The following is a 24,062-nucleotide window of genomic DNA, read 5'->3' on the forward strand; positions in this document are numbered from 1 at the left end:
ATTAGAATTTTCTATACACCATACAATTTTCAAAATATTTTTTGACTTGTTTTGAGCTGTTTACAGACATTTTCAGTTTCCAATTTTGATTTTTTTTTTGATAAATGTCAATACAGTTTTGTTCATTGGGTCAAAAAGCTTAAAAATATAATACAAAGATCCTAAGTGGCTAAGTCCTAATATATTGTTACAATATCAGTTGAAAAATATTTAAAATACATACAGGCACAATTTTTTTTTACAAGCATTAAAGTTTGATTTTTGACAACATTTATCAAATGGCAAATTTTAAAATGATTTTGTAGTTAAAAAATTACAAAATGTTCAACTTTTAAAGGTAAGGAATGAAAATTCAAAACAAGGTTCCACGTAAATAGTTTATTTTGTAATCAAAAAATATAAAAATATAAATACACAGTTTTTAGATTCTGAATGGAGCGATAATAGTATTAATTTTAGAATGATGTTATTTTTTTGTTTTTAATTTTTTTAATTTTTTTTTTGTGTCTGTCATCACATTTTAGGTTAGTAAAAGTGCTTCGATTTTCTTCAACAGTATCTTTTCTGATGGGAAAGTTAATCTAGTTGGGGTCAAAAGTAAATATTTTCCAGTAGTTTTCAATAGCGCCGTGAACAACAAAAGAAAGATTGAGTAAAAACTGAATTTTCACACAAAACCAATTTTTTTATCAATTTATTATTAATTAACCCGTGGCAACTTAGGCCATTGGGAAGTTTGTATAGCCACAGCCCACAGGACACTCTTTAATAGTAGTACCAAAAATATCAGAAATTGAATATATTATGGTCGATAGGTATGCTTATAAATTCTAAAAATCAGAATTTGAATAAATGTATTTTTTAAGGAAAAAAGGTGGTGAGCATTTTTTTACCAAAATATCAAGTAAATTTTGTATTTCATAATGGGGCCCCTCAAAAAAATGATCCATGGGGCTTTATTGTACCAGGCCGACACTGGATATTATTGTGAATAAAGTAATTTATATATAACCTATTTACGTGTAGCCTTGTTTTAAATTTTCAATCTTTAGATATAAAAGTTGAACATTTTATACATTTTTAACTACAAAATAATTATTAAACTTCGTCAAAATTTGAACTTTAAATGCTTATAAAAAAAACTGTTTATATGTATTTTTAATATTTTTCAATTGCAATTGTAACAATTTATCAAGAGCCTTGCATTACATTTTCATGCTTTTTTACCCAATAAATAAAATTGTATTGATATTTAAGAAGAAATTCGAAGCCGTTTTACTGCCCCAAACCGTGATGATTCACAGAAATAAAAAAAAGGATTTAAAGTTTGAATTTTGACAAAATACGGAAAAATCACGAAAATTAGCAAATTATTTTGAGTTGAGAATTCATAAAAATTTTTCTTTTTAAATCTCAGTTTTGAAAATATTATACAAAATTACTAATAAGTTTGTCTATCTTTATAAAAAAAACGCTCGTCAAGTTAGGGATCGGCATGTATAATTTCTTGATTTATAATTTTTGGAAATTTATTAACTGATATCACACCAAAGCGGTATAACAATTTGAAACCAGAAAAATATCGATGTGAACAGTCCCACAAAAAATAATTTTCATTTTCATTTAGTGAGATATATCGCCGAAACCAGAAATCGGAATTCGTTGTTTGAAGTCTTGTTAGATTCACATCGGTCAGGAGAAGTGCAGTGAAGATTTTCAGAACTTTATCTTTAATAGTTAATTCACTACAGAATAAAAAAAAAATGAAAACAAATTTTATTGGGCGTTTTTTGATGTTTTTCAGCTGTACAGTTTTGTAATGAATTAACGATTGGAGATAAAGTTCTGAAAATCTTCACTGCACTTATCCTAGCCAATGTGAATCTAACAAGACCCCAAACAACAAAATCCGTTTTTTCATTTCAATTATCATACTTACTTGATTAAAAATCAAGAAAGTAAAATGTCTAGAAGCAGATCAAATTAAATTTTTATAAACGTTTGAAGTAGGTACATATTTTTATAAGATTGGATATTCAATCGATTTCTCATGTAGCGATTTTATTATTTTGTTGTAATTCAAAAACAAATAACTGTAGATACATGAAAATTTTTCTGAATGTTTATATTTTCATTTTCTGTACACGACAACATTTTGAAAATACTTGTGACTCTTTTTAAGCGGTTAACGGACATTGTCAGTTTTCAATTTTTTTTCTATAAATATTAATAAAATTGTATTTATTGGGTAAAAAGCGTGAGGCTTTTAAATTTAATGCGAGGCTCCTGACATATTGCTACAAATTACAATAGCAGTTGAAAAATATTAAAAATACATATGCAGTTTTTTTATAAGCATTTAAAGTTCGAATTTTAACAAAATTTAATAATTATTTTGTAGTTAAAAATTTAAAATAAGGTTCCACGTAAAGAGATTATATTATTTACATTTCTTTATTCACAATAATATCATCAAATATACTTAGAAATATCAATATATCACAGGCTGACAGATCTTCGCTCAGAATCGTTTTTCTTATACAATGATATTATATCATTCAATTCAAATATAACACTATCCATTACAGTGACCCACTTGTAACCTACTGAACAGCAGAGTTACACCCACTTGCCAACCTTTTTTATACTGAAAATTTATAATTAATCAATTTGTAAATCTGGGTTTTAGAATAATTTTAATAGTAAAAACATTTATTTTAGTCATGTAGTTTATTTTTTGTTGGATTTTTTAAATTGTCTAGATTTTATGAACTCGTTAATTTGAAAAATAATAACTTAAAAAAATATTTAGACTTTAACAATTACTTATTCAATAGGTTCTCTAAAAATATTTTGAAAATGTTATCGTCTATAGAAAATGCAAATATAAATGACCAGAGAAAATTTGGTAAAAAACCGATTTTGCGTAAAAATTCCCGTTTTTTCTTAATTTTTATGTTGTTTTTCCCGGCGCTTTTGAAAACTATTGGGAATTTTAAAATTTATCACCCGAATGCACCAACTAGATTCACTTTTCCATCAAACAAGATACTGTTGAAAATAATCGAAACAGTTTTACTGCCCCAAACCGTGATGACATTAAAAAATAAAAATACTATAAGTAAATTTTGGAATAACAAAAAAATGTTCATATTATTAAAAGTTATATTTAATTATATTAATGTACCCAATTTCAAAAAAATAAATTAAGAATATCTATCAATAATCAATTAAAAACATATCCAGTCAGTCCAGTCCAGTCTTCAGTTGCTCATTTTAAATCCAATTTATTAAACAATACAAAATACTTAATTAAATAATTTATATTTACTTAAGGAGTTGCATTGCACAATAAGAATTTTTTTTATGTTGTCAAGTTTGAATGAACGGCGATTAGGTGTGAGTAAATTGGTGTCTATTGAAAATGATCTTTCAACGTCAGAAGTGGTGATTGGTGCATATTTAAAACACGAAAAATAATTAAGTGTCATGTCTTCGGGTCATCCTAGATTTGTCATATTTTTCTCTTCACCAGATATAATTTCAGAAATTTTGCAAGTAATTTTTTTTTTAATAATTTGATGTTGCGAAAACTCTCATATATTTTATACTGTGTAAAAATATAATTTATTGCATTTTGATCAAATTTTGGTAAAAATATGCACAACAAAATAGAAAAACGCATTAATATGCCAAATAGTTAAAAAAAAACCTCTAAATATGCAAAAATATGCAACATAAAATTTCACATACTTAACCACAGTACCTTGAAATGGATTTCTATGTCAACTAGCATTAAATACGACTTAGCAAGATTGATATGCAAATGCATGAACTCACGAGCCCTACCTATCAGTATAAATTGAAATTTTCCGACCCTTGGACAAGACCAGTACCACTGCTCATGGGTTGGGAATCGCTGGTGTTGATTACCAATTACAGTAAAAATTAAAAATCGATATCATACAGAAACTCAATCATCAAGTAAGTCTCGTAAAAATGATATGCATGTCAAATAGCAATAGTAAATGAGTATGTATTGAGTATGTATTGAGTATGCATGAGTATGTATTTAGTTTATTTTAACATGATTCAAATATACAATGACATTTCAATGGTAAATTGTTGTTATATTTTAAAACAATAGAATCAAATATATTATAAGTCCTAAGAAAAAGTAAAATACATTTGGTATATTTAATATTTTAAACTTTTGTTTTTTTATCTTTGTCAGTTTTTGCATTTAATTTATTCAATTCACGCTTCCTTTTATTGATAGCACTTCTAGGATCGTATATTTCAAACCAATCATCATCTTTTTTATTTGCATCTTTTGCTAGTACAGCATCATCCTTCTGAAATTGAAGGGGATGACTTTTCCTGTATTTTGTATAATATAATATAAATTAATTACATTATGCAAGCAAGCTAATAGCTTAATAAAAAAAATATAAATAAATCATTTTTTATTATTTAACATATTATATTAAATTTGAAAAACATACCAATCATCATCTTCTTCTTCTACTGTTTCAGATGGTTTTTCAGGTTTTTCTTGATTTGATTGTATTGCATTATGCAGTTTATTTTTAAATTTCTCTAAAAGACCAAGAGCAAATTCTTCTCTATTTGAACCTAAATCGATAATCATTAAATAAAAGAATTTTTAAATTAATAACAATTATAAGTTAAAATATGAAAGTTATATACAATAAATAATACCTTTTTTGGGAATTTCACTTTTTTTGGAAGAATACATTTTTATATTTTCCAAATATTGTTGTTTAAGTGGATTAATAGGCAATAGTGGTATACTTGGAGTATCATCTATATCTAGGTCCTTTTTTTTATCTTTTTTTTTTTTTGATAGCTGTGATTTGATTTCGTTTATTTCTTTTCGGATTTCTTCTCTAGTAATAAAATAAGCAAATTTAAAATACAATTATAATATTATAATACAAGTTAAAGTATTTCTATATTGAACATCATTAGTCAAAATCAAGGATTGGGACTTATATCTTTTACTTTATATGGTTTGACAATGTAAGTATAGCAATTAAACTATAATATATATAAAAAAATATGTTGATATAGTTTTTATAGTGCTTTTTTTCAGCGCTTATAAGTGCTGAGTCCCAAACCCCGGTTATAACGGTATATGTTTTGATAATAAATATACAAATATGAAATAAGCTTTACAGGTAAAAAAGTCACCATTGATTGAAAATATCAATGCTATCACTTTATAGAATACATAATTTATAATTACGCTTTTCTTTTTTTCTCTTCTTTTAGATCTTTGCCAAGTTCATAATCGTCAGAATCTTCTTCATTTGACTGTTCAATTGATTTAGGTAACATTTTTTTATTTTTACTATTAGATGACAACTTTGACCGAACATCATCAATGTTAATTCTAAATAAAATAAATTATGTTCTATAGTATAAATATAGGTGTAAAAATGAAATTAAAGTATTTTTACTTTGATGTCTGATCACTAGAAGGTATATTTATATCATCTGTAAGTTCATTATCTATAACAGCAGGTTCTGAACTTAACTGAGGATCCTTAAGAACATCGTGCGTTGATTTTGGTCTACCACTAAACTCTTTAACAACATCAACAAGTTCTTCTTCATCCTCTTCAGCTTCTTCACCAAATGATAAAAGTTTAAAATTTCTAAAAATATACATTTTAATTTAGACAGTTAATACATACCTATGTCATATTATAAAATATGATTTAATATTTGGAAGATTTTTCAATGATTATATTAACTTACTTGACACCGATGACTTCTTTTTTTTTTGAAAGTTTTTCAGTTTTTTCAGTTTTTTTTTCAACTCTAGGTACAATCTCAGGGAAAGGACTATTTAATACGATAGTTTTTAGTATTTTTTGATCATACACTGGTTTATCTTCCTATAAATAAAATGTACAAGATCAATAAATCTTAACCTATTTATAGGTATATTAACCTAATAATGTAATAAATACATTTTTAATACCGTATCCACAAGAGTTTCATTTAATTTGGTTAAATTAAAGATAGTATCACCAGCAACTTTTCCAAATATTGTGTGTTTGGTTTGTAGTTCTGGAGTAGATCCTAATGTGAAAAAGAATTGAGATCCATTATCATCTTTTCCAGCATTTGCCATAGCCACCAAACCACGTCGATTAAACCGAAGACGTGAATGTATTTCATCCTAAAAACACTTTTTTTCTTAATTTTTATAAAATAGAAAATAAACATTAAATTAAATAAATAAAATAAAATTATTACTTTAAATGGATGGCCATAAATTGATTCACCACCTGCTCCAGTTCCAGTTGGATCACCACCCTGAGCTATAAAACCTTTGACAATACGATGAAACAAGACTCCATCATAATATCCATCAGTACACAGCTGAACAAAATTTTTACATGCTTTTGGAGCTTCCCTTGACCATAATTCAATTTCAATATCACCAAATGAAGTTTTGAGCACGACCTTTAAGCAATATATTTATTATTTAATATTTATATTATTAATATTTCACACATTTTAATACCTATACTTTATTTATATACCTAAATAACACACTTAGATTACATTTAACAATCATCAAGACAATATGAATATCATGTGATATATAATCATAAAATATGGTTATGCTTAAAAATTATAATATTGCCATTATTATGTTACACATATATTTCAAATGCAATTCTGTTATAATTATCTATAATTTTGTTTTAATATTAGGTATTCTTAGAGAATCCCAATGCATCAGATTAAAGGAGTTAGATGCTTGGATTATTTTAATATAAGAAAACAAATTTAAAGAAATGTACGCATTTAGACATTAAGACATTAAGGCTCATAGGAATCAAACAAAATATTGAGTAGCTTTAAAGTAAGATACAATTAATATCCACCTTAATAACAACTCAACAGTATAATATTTCAAAAAGTAAATAAAGAGTTATTAAAAAAATAACACAACACTTACTTTTCCAGAAGTAGGAGGTTCTTGAATATAAATATTACTCATTTTATAAGCTTCAAATGATTGTTTAGATATTAACGAGTAAAAATTAAACCAATCGTATTTAATAAACCATTTATGTTAAAATTCAATAAATTATGTATTATTTGAGTAGGTATCAGACTCAATTGAACATTTTATCAAAAAAAACTTTAGGTATATGTTTTTTTTTGATTAAAGCACAACTATAGGTATTTAAATATTATAATTAATAACAATTAAGTTTATGCTCAACAATTATAGGTATTATAAACAAAAAAATATTAATCAGAATAATAATTAACTTATTACAACATCTACTATAATATTGTATGGCAAGAACTATAAACAATTAAACAAATGCTTCCATATAGTAAGATATAACTTGGGAATTTGAAAGTATTATTTATTTTGAGGTGGTTTTGGTCTTAAGAATTTAGAGGTTTATTAGTTTATTTAAATCTTATAATATCTTAATTCTTAATCTAAAACTGTGACATGGATAATAAATAATAATAGTCGGTGATAACAACAACCTCACCTGACCGGTGGTACCACGACACGGGATGGGACACTACGACAGGAAGGACGACGTATTTATATGATATTTGATACCATAAATTGTATCTAAGCCGCTAATCGTTGTATTACACTATTACAGTCTACAGAATAAAAATAAGTATTTCATAGCATTGGGTCCAATATATAATTTAATATTTAGGCTCCTTTTTTAAAAGTATTTTGATAATACAACAATTACCATAAATCATGATAATTAGAATTGTTAGTAATGGTTATTGGCTACTGTGGCATTGTGTGTTACTTTTATTATATTTTATATAAACATAAAATTCAATAGTACAATATACTATATAGAGAGCCTGAACGACTACTATTAGTTCACGCTACAGAGCTTAAAACAACAAGTATATTAATATCTATAAAATAATTGTTTTATCATGATACGTTCAACAACATGTGTAGTATTTAAATATTTAATACTGCATAGTTAATAGTTATCGATTATAAACTTGTAAATATAATAATTTATAAATAGTTAACACTTTAATATAATTTCAAAAATATAACTTGCTTTTGGTTGGCTACTCTTCACTATGAAAATATTTAACATTTATCACCACCAAATATCTGACTGTCCTGCCATCTGGAGATTTAATTAGTAGTGATAAAAGTTTATCTAAACACCCATAATAATATGTGAAATGTTAGACATTAATTGATAATTATTATTGATAAATATTAAATAGTAATAATAATTTAAAAACGTGCAATTTACCAGCTAGAAGTAATTGGTAAAGAAGTAAAGAATACTTTAATATTTTAAACATAATTCTTAACTTAACTACGAATTACGATCAATCTTCATAATTGTGTCTGAAAGGGTATTGAATTTTCAGATTTACAAAATGGCAGCTGAAGAATTACAGAAACAGTTCCAAACAGAACTGGATGCTTTTAAACAATGTCAAAAAGAAATTAATCAATTGGCTGGAATGCGTCAACAATTGGATGGTCAACTAAATGAAAACTCAATTGTCAAAGAAGAGTTAGCTCTATTAAAACCTTCAGGTGAAGTATATAAAATGGTTGGCCCTATATTACTGCGCCAAGATCACACAGAAGCTAAAGAAAATATTGACAAACGTATGAGTTATATAAAAAACGAGTTGCAAAGAATTGATGACCGGATACACACATTAGAGGGAAAACAAGACGAATATAGGGAGACACTTACTAAATTACAACAACAGTTTCAAGCTCAACAAATAAAAAAGTGATTTAAGTTGGGTATCAATCATTTCAAATCAACTAAAAAAAAATTATGCTACTAACTATTTATTTAGTGTGTCTAATTCATTGAATTTCTTATAATTTATAAATGTTTTCATAAGTAATAGCACTAATAATATATTAACGTGTATTCAATATATCCATGAACCTAAAAATAAATAGTTTATTTAATTTACTAATAAATAATAAATATTTGTCCAATAATAATTCATTTTTTAAGTTAAGTATCAATCAATAAGTAACTTACTAGGTAATAATCGTAGCCCTATTAATAGGTCTATGGTAATAATACAAAATTGTTGGATGTTAAAGTAATATGTATTTAAGTGAAAATTATACTTTATATATTCAATATTATTATAATATTTTTCAATCATTTTATTCTTTAAGATTCTCCTCCTTAGAAATTGTATGTTTCATTATTTTTATTAAGATATACAAAGAGTGTGTTATGTGATTTTAAGTTATTAACGTACTGCACATAGGTACATAGATTATTAATATTTTGTGACTAAATTATTAAATAATACATAACTTATCAAGGTTAGTTGATTGGTTTGTGCAGCTATGTAAATGAGCTTGAGGGAAGTGTGTTAATTAATTTTGCAGAATTTATCAACTATTACTGACTTCCTGGATTCAGGTTGGGAGTGAATCCCAATCGCGCATATAGATGGAATGTTGTGCACTGTTTTTAGGCATTCTGTCATGGGTCACAAATGTTCATGACTGTCCAGCTATTGCTACAGCCTATACTAATGCTTGCGGTGGGACGATGCAACCCATTTTGGTTGGATTTCATCAGTTGAAAGGTTAACTCTTAGCTCGAATAGAAAATAATAAAAAGTATATTTTCTACTAAAAACAGAATCAATCTGGTTTTTTTTTCTAGGGCCAATTTATATCATAAAAGAACAATCTTTACATAATATATATTATAAACATTCCAACTAACCTAATAGATAATTAGTTATCTCTTAAGAGTTAAATAACTTGTAATAAATATTAATTTAAATAATTAAATTATTACAGTATAAAGTTGTTATAATATTTTTAAATTCATCACTATTTTAACATTTTTGATTTATGAATAATTCCAGGCAAACAAAGGAACAACCAAGATGTCTGTTTATTAAATATTAATTAATATGAGATGTTACGATATTACACAAGATAAAATAACATTTTAAAAATTCTTATTACTAAAAGTGACTTATCACCAATAATGGTCAATTCCAAACATAATATATCATCTTAATTTAATTGCGGTTCAGTGACAGTAGCAAGCGTAGAATAGTATATAATTAGTATAATATACCTAATACCTAGCAACTGGTAATTGTTTTAAAGTCTGGGAACTTCATTCGGGATTCATAGCAACTAGCAACAATTTATTTTCTTTATAATCAGATCTATTCTATATAGTTCATAAACATAATAACATAACATAGTATTCTCTTATTTTTCAAGATATTATTAAGAACTATGATGGGAGTTCTACAGTTCCTTCTTGAATTTTTGTTATTTGCTTAAAAACTAAGTCAAGAAACCACGCTGGGCAGAGGGACCTGCCACAGTCCAATGTCATGACAAAATATACTATATTATGGTATATTTACTGCAGCGATTCTCAAACTGGGGGTCACCAACAATTATTTTAGGGACGCCAATATCTCCTTTTTAAAGGGGGAACAGAAAAAAAGTTCATAAAACTATTGAAATAATTTTTAAAAGTTCCAGCGATAACAATTTATACAACTAGGATTTTTATAATTATGTAATATTTTTTTTTCTATTCTGACATTTAACTTAGTGGTATAGTATAATTTTTTAATAATTTTATTGACTATGTCTCAATGAGATATTTTTTTTTATAATTTTATAATTATTAGCTATTATTTTTGTATAATCTGTTTTGTATTTAGTAGTTACCTATTAAATGATAACATAATTATTAGATATTATATTTAGAAAACTTAAGAGACTTTTTTTCCTACCATCTTTTTAATGCTATTATAATAAAAGGGTCACCAAAAATATTTGTGACTTTATGGTCCGGCCGTCGACTGTCGAGGCATAAAATCTATCGAGATTTGAGAACCGCTGGTAATTGGTATATAGTATAATATACCATGGTTGAAATTTACAGGTTATAGCCATAGACCTATAAACTATAAATATGAACAGCGTATTCCACTCCGCCCTGCCATCAATTTATGCACGGGAATCATATAAGAGAAAGAAAGAAGAAAGAACGAAGAGAGAAAAGAGAGAAAGAACATAAGGGGGTAATCATACGTCTATGGAAACTAATACTGTATTTCCCCCACGTTCTCTTTTCTCTTTGACTCTTTGCATAGATAATAAAGATATGGATACTGGATAGGACACGGACTAAGAGATGATGCACTGGAAACGAGCAACTCATCACGGCCACGAATGTATGTTCAAGGGGCAAAGTGCGGGCGGTCACCCGTGTTCCTGGAGTTCACAGCGCTCTCTGCATTTAACACGGGTTAAGATACAAATTGTGTAGCCAAATAAAACCACCGGTAGCGCTGAAAACTACAAGAACAGTATTCTTATCAGCTAAGTGACACCTTTTCGTGGCCTTTCCATGGACCTAAAAAAGAATTCTTATACCTTATAGGTCTATGCCCCCGAGTCGTTTCCAGTCCATTATATCTTAGTCCGTGGAATAGGATAACGGTCTTAGAAGATAAGATCCGACCACTTCCCACCCTCCCATCGATACAATATTTCCGATTAATGAGGCAAAAACTTTTCCCATATTGCCGCAAAGGCGCAAAAGCACTGCCGGTTAGACTTATTTTGAGGTTAAGAACAATATTTATATGGCATTCAGGGTTATTTTTATAGACTATATTATTATATTATTTTCTCCGACCATATAAACGAGTTGGTTTATAATAAATTAGACTATAAATTAAATAAGAATAAATATAAATTAGATTTTTTTTTTTATAGCTAGTTTTTATGGTCGAAGGTTATTTTAAACTTGTATAATACCATAGAATACCATTGTATTGTTCTATGATAATACTATCATGCCATAACCTCAAAAAAAGTCTGCAGCGCAGCACTCAATAATTATTGTATAGCGTCCAAATTTTGAAATGGATTTGCCTCACTAAGCGGAATGCTGATAATAGTTGTAACTTACAACTTAGAATCCACCTTGTATTTATATTATGAATTAAAATAATATGATAAAAAATAACATAAATTTTAAAATGGCATTTTGTTCTCAAAAATACACTGCGCAGTCTGCGGGACTAACGCGTTATACCGCCTTGTAGAATCAACCAAATTTTATAATTTTTTTTTAATTACTAGAGGGAAATATTCTACAGGCCGCATCGATCTCTGTTTTTCAATATTTTATTCTCAAACTTAATAATCGTCAAAATCCGACAGTTCTACAAAACTTGAGAGTCATTCCCGTAAAGTCATTTTTTTCGATATAATACACCCTTTCAATGCCCATATACCCTAAATAGGTATCGGGTAGTAGATTAGTGGAAAAGACTCTATAATTGAGGTGACAACTAAAATATAAAATTTGATTTTTAAATCTTAGAAAATTTGAAAAACTGGCACTTGGACCCTTAAAGAATAATTGTATAATAATTATACTATACAATTATTCTTTAATTATTTCATAAATATTTCTTTAATGGTAGGTATTACTGTATTAGTAGATATAAATATTTGAGTTGTTAATTGTTATTACTGTTACGATTTATAAAACAAATCATTTCTTTTTACCCGTGGCCCTATCCATTCTTATATTATCTATGATCGCCACCGTGTCGGGGCACGGACTAATTAGTATATCTTTAAAGCAAGGTGTATTCACTTGTTTGAAAATTTTACTACAGATAGTCGTCACTACCGGGATCGCCGTATGTCCTAAAGAGGCCGATAAATGAACAGTTTTGTACACCAAAGTTATAGAAAATTGAAAATATATTATAAAAATTATATTATAATTTTTTTCATTGCATAATGACTTATATGTTTTAAATTATTTATATGCATGCATTTAAATACTTTCTTTTAACCAAAAACAATTATTAATATTATTAAATATTGTCATTTTTAAATTTCCTACTAAAAAAAAATATGAAAAATGTGAGAGTTAATTCACTAAATTATCATACATAATGTTTTCAAAGTGTTAATTATTTATTTATTAATATATGGATTTTAAATACAGTTCATAATATTATGTTGATATTGAGGTTAATATTAGTATTCATATTACCTATGTGTTACCAAAATGGCAAAATGCATATATTTTGAATACCTTTTTATAAGCATTTATTACTCGGTTTTACCTATCACCATTGATTTTATAATATATTCATAGTATTTATAGTATATTATAAAATCAATGCTATTACCTATATATTATTAACAGAGATCCTGGGGATAGAAACATATCTATATGCTAAATGGTTGATAGATTTATATGGTCATCCTAGATCAATGCTTGTTTTCTTTAGACTTTAAGAGTTTATAGAAAAAGTTTAAATGCTTAAATTTTAATACTATTATTAATATTTTTCAAAAGTATATTAAAACATTAATTTACTATACATTTTAATAATTTATCTGTGTGAAATAGTACATGTAATTTTAGTATATACCTAATCTAGAAAAAACAATTAATAATTTTGATGAAGGGAGCCTTGACAGTTTTACATTAAATTTAAGAAGCCTCTTGACAAAAAAAATTTGAGAAGCACTGTACTAGATTATACTGTAAAATATCTAAATATATATAACTAGCGGTCCCGGTAAACGATCAAGTTTGTAATGTTGCATTTCAATTTAAAAACTTCATAAATATTTTTCACAGTTTATTTTTCTAACATAATTTGTAGTTATTGAAGAAAAATATAAACAACATTTTTGACGAAGGTTGGTTGCTCAATACACAGTCAAATATTAACCAAATATATCATAACGCATTATGTCAAAATAAGAATGACATTTTAGCAAGTTGCTAAAAACAAGAAAACACCAAAAAAACTAAACAATTTTTCAAAATTAGTTTGAAGTTTATAAGATAACTATTATTGAATAATATTATAATATAAATAATATACCTAATCATATAATAAAATATGCAAAATATTTTAAACATGTTTTTAGTCTTTTATGAGCACTAGAAAATAATACTGCACTCTACCATACTACTATTAAAATAAGAAGCAGAATCATAATAGTTTTAATTTAATTTAAAGGTTTCAATTAGGTTGAAAATATCCCAAGAAGTGACTAAATATTATACATCATAATATTTCATAAATGATGTTTACTTGATAAAAAATATTTAAAACAACAATGCAAATGTAAATTAAAATTACAGGCTCCAATTATTATAAGTTATAAATTATAATATATATTAGATGCTAACTCCAAAAAAAAATAACATTTTAATTCCATAGTTTTAAGGCATTTTGCATTTAACAGTATGAAAACATAGGCCTTCATAGGACAGGGGAAGCGCGCTCTGGTGTCTATAGAACTATGGTAATATTTTCAATCAAGAGTGTATACGTGGAGTGGTCCAGAGCACGTCGGCCATAGAAGATACACCTTGCTTTAAAGTTAAATCGAATTCTGCCGATAATAAAATCTGTTATCAGTTGGTTAGCGTTAACCACGATTTAAAGCTGCGTTTACATGGGGCGTAAATTTGAGAGTGAACCACGCCACGCCACCTTCGTTTGTATCTCACGACTGAAAAATGAAAATCAAACATTGTTTGATTCTATCACGTTTGGGTCGTTGGGCCGAATGCGTGGTTCACTCGTTCACTCTCGTGATTCACTCGTGAGTCGTGATTCATGTCTCGTGTAAACCTACCTTTAGAAGCATAGGCGTGGCTTTTCCATTTTATATGCATGTCTGGGTTTGAGCACGGACTAAGATATCTTAGTTCATGGTTTGAGTAATTTAACGGCCAATGAAATGAGGCGAACTACGACATCGGCTGGGAAAGGGGGGATGCGCTAACCGGACTAAAAACTCGTATTATTGCTGGTATACCTTATCTATTTTGTCATGACGCATTCTACTTTGTGCACTGTCTGGTACTCTATAGATACTAGATAGTAGATAGTAGATCCACGCGGGAAGTTATCCGAGTATCCAACCTTATTACACAGAACAATATACATATTAGTTATTCCCCATGGATAATTATATATTATATTAGTTAATAGCTATTATATGTTCGTGGTTAATAGTTATTACTTAAATGAAGATATAACGTTTAAGATGGTGCTAAAAATTTGAAATTCGAGTGTAAATTTTTGTCCGTTGTTGTTTAATACACAGTTTATGTCCGGTAATTATGTAGTTCAGTGATAGAGTATGATATAACTTAATATGTAATGCATGTGTGTATTAATATGTATGATTGAGTATTGCAAATACATTTTAAATCATCCTAGTGATGCAAGTACCTACTTCATACATTTTTATAGGTGAGTGATAAATTATAAATATTTGTATTTCATTAGTTTAAACTCAGTTTACTAGTGAACAATAGAAACTATTAACGTTGTTGATAGTATTTCTTTTAAATAATTTCAATTTTTAAAAACAATGTTTTTGGAAAATTAATTTCTATTTTTACTACATATTTGTCATTCATAAAGCCATAAAGGTATAAAGTTTAAAAAAGTAAAATACCAACATATACCAACTAGGTACTTACCTATATTTTTTTTTCAAAAATCTTATTTCGTTGGATAGTGTGTACGATTTAAAGTTATGTATTAAAAATATTTTCGAAAAACATAAACAGTAAAATGGAATAATGAGTGTTTAAAAGGATGTTGTAAACGCATGTTTTGTTTCCATCTTACAAATGTATTGTGTACAATAATTGAGCAAAACCCTTTTTTCTAATTTTATTCCCTCTGTATTATAGTAGAATTACTAAAATTCTACAACGCAATGGGAAGAACTTTATCTGTGATGTAGCGTTTTTATTATTTGGATAACATAAATAATTAAAAATAATTAAAAATTAAAGTTATCAGTTTAAGAACATTAGATTTTTGGACATAGTTTTTTTATTTAGGTAATTATTAAAAGTGATTGGTTAGTGTTATCAAATAAATGAACATGTTTAGATGATCAGAGTAGTGGACTAACTAACATTTTGAGGATATCCTTGTACCACTCTAATCCACTCATCCAAACTTTAAATACTTAAATCTCATAATTCATAAACTACTTGTCTAGAATTCAATTTGTATTTATCCAAGTACCTGCTCCAAAAAATATTTTGCTTGTACCTAATAAGGAATTAAAAGAGGATGTTGTAATTAAAAAAAAGTAAAATATTGTTTTTACTCACCTATTAAAAATTAGGTAATTTTTTTTTTTCAAAAACATTAATAGCTTATGAAATAATGAGTCTCTTACATTAAATGGATCACCTGGTATACAGTATACCTACTAACATTCACTCAAAGTTCATATTTAGGAAACAACTTATTTAAACGAAAACACTGAGTTCAGAAGTATGTATATTTAAACAAAAAAAAAAAATAGGTAGGTAGATGATCATTTTGAATATTAAATACCTAACAAATAATATGTATATATTTTTATAACATTTCAGGAAAATAAAAACAACGAAAGCACTGAAATACAATAATTAACCATAACAACTTCTGAAGAGTTAAATACCAACAATTTGAAAAATAAGTTTATTCTGTAATACTTATGATAATGGTAGTTCATTGCATGAATTTAAAAGTGTAAATATTTTTCAGAAATGTAAAAAAGATAAACAAATATCAAAAACGGATAAAAAGGTTAATTTTGTAGAATTAACAAAAATGAATACTAGTAATAATGTACATAATGAAAGTTTTAAAAACAAAACTCCTAAAAAGAAAATGTATGATGGAAGTTCAATAGAGTTAAATACTTATACGGAAGAAAACACTTGTGAAAAAGATATTGAAAAAAATATTACTGATTCTTATTCAAGGAAGAATGTAAACCAAAAAGGAAAGTCTGAAATAAATACCTTAGCCAATATTTCATTAGGAAATAATTGTAGCATGGACAATGAGAATGTTCTAACAAAAAAACCGAAAAAGAAGAGAAATCATAATAAAAGTTTAAATTTAATACATGCAAATACCAATCATGATACTGAAATATTTAACAGAATGTGTGTAGAAGTTAATGAACAAACTGTTAATGATTCTGATTACAGGGAAAATGTAAACCAAATAGTAAAGTCTGAATTAAACGCTTTGTCAGATATTACATTGGAAAATAAATGTAGCATGGATAATGATAATGTTGCAACTAAGAAACCTAAAAAGAAGAAAAAACATAAAACAAGTTTAAGTTCAATAGAAATAAATACCTATAATGATGCAGATTACAGAATATATAAAAAAGATAATAAACATAATATTAATGATCCTGAATCCGCGGAAAATATAACCAAAATAAAAATGTCTGAAATAAATGCTTTAACAAATAAGAAACCTAAAAAGAAGAAAAAGCACAACAAAAGTTTAAATACCACCACTGAAGCAGCAATCAAATCATTTGATAGAACTTTTGTAGAAGTTAATGAACAAAATATTATTGATTCTTATTCCAGGAAGAATGTAAGCCGGAAAAGAAAGTCTGAAATAAATGCTTTAGCCGATATTTCATTGGGTGATAGTTGTAGCATTGATTATGAGAATGTTCCAATTAAAAAAACAAAAAAGAAGAAAAATCATGATGAAAGTTTATCAACAGAATTCAACACCAATCATGATACAAAAATCCAAATAATTGAAAGAACTTATGAGGTAGTTAATGATCAAAATATTAATAATTTTGATTTCAGAGAAAATGTAAACCGAACAATAAAGTCGGAATTAAATACATCATCAGAGATTTCATCGGAAAATAAATGTAGCATGGATTATGATAATGTTGCAATTAAGAAACCTAAAAAAAAGAAAAACCATGTTAAAAGTTTAAACTCAATAGAAATAAATACCTATAATGATGCAGTTAATGATTCCGATAACACAAAAAATATAAGCCAAAAAAGAATGTCTGAAATAAATGCTTTACCAACTAAAACACTTAAAAAGAAGAAAAATGTAAATTTAATAGAATTCAACACAAATCATGATACAGAAGTTCAAATTTTTGAAAGAACATATGATGAAATTAATGATTCGTATTACAGAGAAAGTGTAAACCAAATAACAAAGCCTGAATTAAACACATCGTCAGATATTTTGTCGGAAAATAAATTGAGCATTGATGATGATAATGTTGCAACTAAGAAACCTAAGAAAAAGAAAAAGCATAATAAAAGTTTAAACTCAATAGAATTAAATACCAATAATGATGCACATTTCAGAACATTTGAAAAAAATAATGATCATATTATTAATGATTCTGATTCCACTGAAAATATAAGCCAAAAGAGAATGTCTGAAATGAATGCTTTGGCAGATATTTCATTGGGAAATGATTTTAGCAATGATAATGAAAGGGTTCCAACTAAAATGCCTAAAAAGAAGAAAATTCATAATAAAAGTTTAAACTCAATAGAATTAAATACCAATAACGATGCACATTTTAGAACATTTGAAAAAAATAATGATCATATTATTGATGATTCTGATTCCACTGAAAATATAAGCCAAAAGAGAATGTCTGAAATGAATGCTTTGGCAGATATTTCATTGGAAAATGATAGTGAAAGTGTTCCAACTAAAATTCCTAAAAAGAAGAAAAATCATAATAAAAGTTTAAACTCAATAGAATTAAATACCAATAATGATTCCGATTCCACCACACATACAAGCCAAAAAAGAATGTCTGAAATGAATGCTTTGGCAGATATTTCATTGGGAAACGGTTTTAGCAATGATAATGAAAGTGTTCCAACTAAAATTTCTAAAAAGAAGAAAAATCATAACAAAAGTTTAAACTCAATAGAATTAAATACCATTACCATTAATGATGCACATTTCAGAACATTTGAAAAAAATAACAATCATAATATTAATGATTCTGATTCCACCGAAAAAAGAATGTCTGAAATAAATGCTTTGCCAGATATTTCATTGAGAAATGATTTTAATAATGATAATGAGAATGTTCCAACTAAAAAACCGAAAAAGAAGAAAATTCATAATGAACCAAATATGAATAACTCTGATACCAAGGCATTAGCATCTGCTTCACTGGAAATTAATTATAGCTTAGATAATGAACATCTTGTAACTAAGGAATCTGAAAAGATGAAAAAGCACGACAAAATAACTAACAATCTTAGTATGCCTATGATCTCCCAAAGCCAGAGTAGACTAAAGACTCTGCTAAATTCCATGGAATTATATCATTCTGAGGAATCGTCAACTAATAGTACCAACTTAAATTTGAAACGTTTTAATTTAATGAAGTATCTAACAAATAAAGATCCTTCACTAAAAAATCATCCTAATTTCAAACAAATAAATGAACATTTGTCTAAAAAAATCAAATTAACCATAAATAAAAAATGTGAATTAAAAGCATCAGATATTTTATTACTAAAAACAATTGGAAAAATTATTTTGAAAAAAATTGTTGAAAAAATTGATTCAGCACAGGTATAAAACCTATGATAGCTTAATTTATTTTATAATATTATATATAATTTATACTCTATCCCACGAGAGAACAAACTGGTCGCTACCCGCGCATCCCCACACCACAGCTGGCTAACGTCAGCCCATGTGTAAGAGGAAATGCCATACTTTATATCACAGAAATAGCTTTTAAATTAATTTTTTCGTGGGACAGAGTATGAAGTATATAGTATAATAGTAAATACTTTATATAATTTGTATTTATTTCTCCTAGGATATAAAAGATTTAGTTATTAAATTACCACCTGAATGTATGGAAAATAAAATTCATTTTATTGAGACTACTTTAAGTAGATTACCAAATAAAAGCAAAATGGATATCATAAAGAAGCACAATCCTCTGATCAAACTAAGAGTATTTAATAAAGATGAAGATAATATCATTCGAGAATATTGGTCAAGATTTCAAAAGGTATTATGTTTAAAAAAAACCCCATTTCGTGACTCCTATCAGCATTCAGCAGATGATGTATTATTTATTATAAATTGTAGTACAATCATAAGTTATTGCCCTTATTAAATTTTAAGTACAGTTAGGTATGATTATTGAATAATAGTGTTTTTTAGAAGTTTGGAATTCCTACAAACTATAGATGATTAACTAATGGCATTTGCTGGGCCATTTAAACTTATAAACAAATAAAAAAAATTACAAGATTTCAATCTATTTTTTATGAATAGTGTTGATTTCGATATTAAATTATATCAAAAGGAAAAAATAATTTTTGGTTTTTATAACCTGGGAAGTTACTGGGAGGGAGTATGAGTATATTAATTTATAATGTTTTTAAATACTTTTTGACTCCCAGCCGGAAAGACTAGATTTGTTTATGTTAATGAATATATTATTATATGTATCCACTGGTGTTATAAACCTGAAATTATTCAATGGCAAGTCTAATCCACATCCAATACCCATCCAAAATCCGAGTAAACTCATTTACTGTCATATTTTTAACTACTTGTCTTAGTAAATACTTACATACTAATTGGTACTAAATTATTACATTTATTTATTGTATATTATATAGTTGTTGCTTTTTTTTCTCTTTTTGTTTAAATATTCAATATTTAGATTCACAATGTATGATCTCTTGTAAATCTATAATTTATTTATTTAATTTATTTTTAACTAAAGGGTAACCCAAGAAACTTCAGTGGTAGTGTAGTTTACCTTATCTTAATTGAGCTAACTAATGATATAATAAAAAATATATGATATTGCTGTAAAACTATACGTTCTTAAGTCTAAACGGCTAAATTTAAATATTAAAAACTGTTCTAACTTGTCGACTAATAAAATTATAGTTTCTACCTTATTGAATATTTTTTCTATTGTATTTTTGTTTAACTATTTGTATTATTTATACAATGTATTAAAAATTATGTCTATAAAATGATAATTATATTTTCAGGAATACAATATTTCAAATATTCTACCATTCTTATCTAATGGTTTGGAAATAGCTTTGAGTCCTACAGAAAGATTACAATTTATTCGTTATATATCTGCTGGACTTCCTAACCGATTGTTATATTCTGTTTTTAATAGATTCAATATTCTGTTTAATGAATACCAAGACAAAACAGGGTATGTATTCTATATCTCGAGTAATTTATATTAGTATAATGATTAGTTTTATATTTATAAAATAATATTAGAAAGATAATATTTGTGTACATTGGGTTGGCCACATCAAACCCCTCGCAAAGTGCACATTTGACTGGGAGGTTATGGTCTTTGGTGCAATCCTCAGACAAGTGATCTTCCCCACACTTAATATAGCGAGTAGCAGTGAGAGCAATACTTCTTGGTATGACTGAGTGCAGTGGTTCTCAACCAGGGTGTCACAAAATCTCCACGGGAAAAGGAAAAATGTATTCTAAAAATATGTTGTTATTTATATCTGCCACTGTTATGTAAATATTATACCTTTATTTACCTTTATTATTTGTTAGTCCAGTAGCAGATCCAGATGTCTCCCGAAGTGGGGCGTGAATTTTCAAAAATTAAATACCTTTTTGTTTAGCCAAATATTATAATAAAAGTTAACATTAAAAAGACACATCAAGGGGGACCAATTCATCCCTCATTGTAACCCCCTCTGTGTTTGTCTATTTGATTTAGTATAAAACATTTTATATCCACCTTGATAGTTTTTTGATGAGGAATGCAATGAAATAATAATTTATATGTATAATTTGCTTATTATGCAAATGAAAGATACTTTTATGTTATTACTTAGTGAAAAAGGCTGTTTATACTTTTATTTACTAAGGATAAACACCGTAAGTAAATTTTACTATTATGATACTGACATAATAATCAGAAAAAAAGTCACATTATTATTTTATCTTAACATAATATTGGCATTTAATCCAATTAAAGTTTCAAGTGTCAAAGTTTATTGAACCCAGCAACTCAAATAAAGGGTATACTTATTAATTTCTGCGTACTGTGTATTTTTTTTTTAATAAAAGAATAATTCTTAAATATACAGTTAAGATTGTTTATTATTTTGACGTTAGGGTGCACAGTATTTGATTCTAGTAGCTAAAGGTGGCATGAATCAAAAAAAGTTTAGAATCACTGACCAAGTGATTGTCAATTACCGAGGTGGTCAACAATTTTTTATATGGTTTTTCTATTGAAATCAAAGTGTGTAAGAGTAAAGAAATATTGAAAATATCTGCATTATTGCTATTTTTAATAATGGTAGAGGCAATTTGTTTTTTTAATATTTTCAATATGTCTAACTGAGTGACTTAAATCACCCAGTATATTTGTAATTTTGGTGATAAGTGGAATGGAGCAAATTTCTAATAATTACCCTAAATGGACGTTTGCATGTTGGACAGTATGTATGATACTCCAAGTCTGTGCTATTTAGATATTCTGTAGTTAAATTAAAATTATGATGACCATTAGGGTAAACAATTAGGAACGATAGCGTAGCTTGAAAGGAGAAACCATTATTACACGTGAGACTCAGTAATGATTTTAACTTTATAGAATGAAAAAAATTGAGTTATGTTTTTGATGCAAAGATAGCGAGCTTGTACTGGAATACAATATTATTTATTAATAACTTTACTGTATTATGTTTTCCATAGTTTTAGTGAAGAAGAAGACCAATTAATTATAAAAGTAGACAAATGTGATGCAATAAAAAACAAATTTTCTGTATTAAGTTTAATTCTAAATCGAACTAGATTACAGCTTTACAGAAGACATGAAGTTTTAAAAAATCAACATAAAGAATGTGAAAGTGAGTTAAATTATATTAATACTAAAAAGTATATTTTAAAGTAATTTATAATTTCATTAGAATTTATGTGGGATGATAAAAAGCGGCAAGAACTATTAACAAATATTCTATTAGAAACAAATACAGAACATTGGACACATTTGAAAGATATGATAATAACAAAGGATATATTGATTAAAATTGCAAAAAACCTTGGCAAAAATATTACTTATAATAAAGTTAGATATCAATGGAACTATTTATATACCATGTTATTTTGTGAAAAACCTATTTTAACGTCCACGTTCAACTTAACTGTGTTGGAATTGTAAGTTATTTGATTTGTTAATATAGATTAAAAGTAATAATAAATAAAATATTATTATAATTTTTTTAGATTAGAACAGATAAATCCTAAGCATTGGTCGGATTTGAATTGGATAGAAATAACCAATAAATTGTATCCAGGTGCTAAAAGTAAAGTTATTTGTAGTTTTTTCCATAGTTGGATTGATAAGAAAGTCCCATCAGACATAAAAAAAAACGTTAGAGGTAAATTAGTATTTAATTTAACATAAAGGTTATGTACAAACACTGATGTAATACATTTTTTTTAAATGTTATTTATAGATACTATACATTATTTAAATCGCCATGAAGTGGATAAATTACAAAAAAGAATTGATAAACATGGCGAAAGAGAATATCCTAGGCTTACAGTCAATGATTATGATTTATTAGTTAATAATCAATAAAAATGATTAATTGATATATAATTTTTTTTTTTTTTATTAACTTCTTTACTGAGTGTACGAAAATAACCGACACGTCACACACGTTTCTATGGTTTGTTTTTGTATAAAAACAATTAAAAACAAATAAATATTGTGTGGCCGTGTCTATCACACTTATTAGGGCACTAAGGTAGAAAATACTATACTACTATAGATATTAATACAGGACAGTCAATGTTTAAATGCTTGCGACATATTAGGATCCCAAAAAATCGTAGTGGTTGCCATGAGCGTGCTCAGGTCTTCTTGGCAGGAGAGGCAATACCTTAGCTAAGAAGGGCCAGACTCCAAACACCTCCCACGATTTTTTCCCAGCTAAGACCTTGATATGAGGCAACAATAATTTAAATAAATCCTCACACAAAATCAAGTATATGGTTCTATTAGACAATGGTATTGTTCTTTACGGTAAAGAGTTAGGTTAAACATAAAATAACCAAAAGAGTTTTCAATAAGTCCTTTTTAATAATAATATCTT

At 26.9% G+C, this 24,062-nt stretch overlaps 3 protein-coding genes and 1 long non-coding RNA gene across 6 annotated transcripts; 3 read left to right on the plus strand and 1 right to left on the minus strand.

The window, feature by feature from the left end:
* Positions 1-4,044: 4,044 nt before the first annotated feature.
* LOC132950646 (spliceosome-associated protein CWC27 homolog) lies at positions 4,045-7,576 on the minus strand. The gene is made up of 9 exons (XM_061022167.1): positions 7,001-7,576; positions 6,289-6,498; positions 6,011-6,211; positions 5,785-5,924; positions 5,484-5,681; positions 5,270-5,416; positions 4,723-4,910; positions 4,506-4,635; positions 4,045-4,380 (listed from the first exon to the last, which is right to left on the minus strand). The coding sequence occupies exons 1-9, from the start codon at positions 7,040-7,042 to the stop codon at positions 4,206-4,208; spliced, it is 1,431 nt and encodes a 476-aa protein (XP_060878150.1). The 5' UTR covers positions 7,043-7,576; the 3' UTR covers positions 4,045-4,205.
* Positions 7,577-8,190: 614 nt separating this feature from the next.
* LOC132950647 (prefoldin subunit 6) lies at positions 8,191-9,184 on the plus strand. Of its 3 annotated transcripts, none has more exons than XM_061022168.1 (2): positions 8,191-8,336; positions 8,418-9,184. In XM_061022168.1, the coding sequence occupies exon 2, from the start codon at positions 8,443-8,445 to the stop codon at positions 8,812-8,814; it is 372 nt and encodes a 123-aa protein (XP_060878151.1). In that variant the 5' UTR covers positions 8,191-8,336; positions 8,418-8,442; the 3' UTR covers positions 8,815-9,184. The 3 variants fall into 3 exon arrangements, with proteins under 3 accessions (XP_060878151.1, XP_060878152.1, XP_060878153.1); XM_061022169.1 differs by having other exon boundaries at positions 8,191-8,328; positions 8,434-9,184; XM_061022170.1 differs by having other exon boundaries at positions 8,195-8,336; positions 8,434-9,184.
* A 5,266-nt stretch (positions 9,185-14,450) lies between these two features.
* LOC132950806 (uncharacterized) lies at positions 14,451-16,427 on the plus strand. Its single transcript, XR_009665247.1, has 2 exons — positions 14,451-15,348; positions 16,274-16,427. It is a non-coding gene; the product is annotated as an uncharacterized LOC132950806 (long non-coding RNA).
* Positions 16,428-16,588: 161 nt separating this feature from the next.
* Positions 16,589-23,560, plus strand: LOC132950805 (MATH and LRR domain-containing protein PFE0570w-like). The gene is made up of 7 exons (XM_061022379.1): positions 16,589-19,503; positions 19,757-19,954; positions 20,958-21,133; positions 22,657-22,811; positions 22,872-23,118; positions 23,188-23,342; positions 23,421-23,560. Exons 1-7 carry the CDS (start codon positions 16,717-16,719, stop codon positions 23,543-23,545), a joined length of 3,843 nt encoding a protein of 1,280 aa, XP_060878362.1. The 5' UTR covers positions 16,589-16,716; the 3' UTR covers positions 23,546-23,560.
* Positions 23,561-24,062: the final 502 nt, after the last annotated feature.

The sequence above is a fragment of the Metopolophium dirhodum genome, chromosome 8 (genome assembly GCF_019925205.1).
Source record: "Metopolophium dirhodum isolate CAU chromosome 8, ASM1992520v1, whole genome shotgun sequence".
NCBI classification, from domain to species: domain Eukaryota; kingdom Metazoa; phylum Arthropoda; class Insecta; order Hemiptera; family Aphididae; genus Metopolophium; species Metopolophium dirhodum.

What these genes read in the sequence shown, in the direction of transcription:
- LOC132950646 (XM_061022167.1), bottom strand. Translation starts at nt 7,042, where the DNA reads ATGAGTAATATTTATATTCAAGAACCTCCTACTTCTGGAAAA. An exon ending in ATGAAACTCTTGTGGATACG is followed by an intron (nt 5,925 to 6,010) that starts GTATTAAAAATG and finishes TTTTATTTATAG; the next exon opens with GAAGATAAACCAGTGTATGA. An exon ending in TCTAGTGATCAGACATCAAA is followed by an intron (nt 5,417 to 5,483) that starts GTAAAAATACTT and finishes TATTTTATTTAG; the next exon opens with AATTAACATTGATGATGTTC.
- LOC132950647 (XM_061022168.1), top strand. Translation starts at nt 8,443, where the DNA reads ATGGCAGCTGAAGAATTACAGAAACAGTTCCAAACAGAACTGGATGCT.
- LOC132950805 (XM_061022379.1), top strand. Translation starts at nt 16,717, where the DNA reads ATGAATACTAGTAATAATGTACATAATGAAAGTTTTAAAAACAAAACT. An exon ending in AAAAAATTGATTCAGCACAG is followed by an intron (nt 19,504 to 19,756) that starts GTATAAAACCTA and finishes TATTTCTCCTAG; the next exon opens with GATATAAAAGATTTAGTTAT. An exon ending in AACTTAACTGTGTTGGAATT is followed by an intron (nt 23,119 to 23,187) that starts GTAAGTTATTTG and finishes TAATTTTTTTAG; the next exon opens with ATTAGAACAGATAAATCCTA.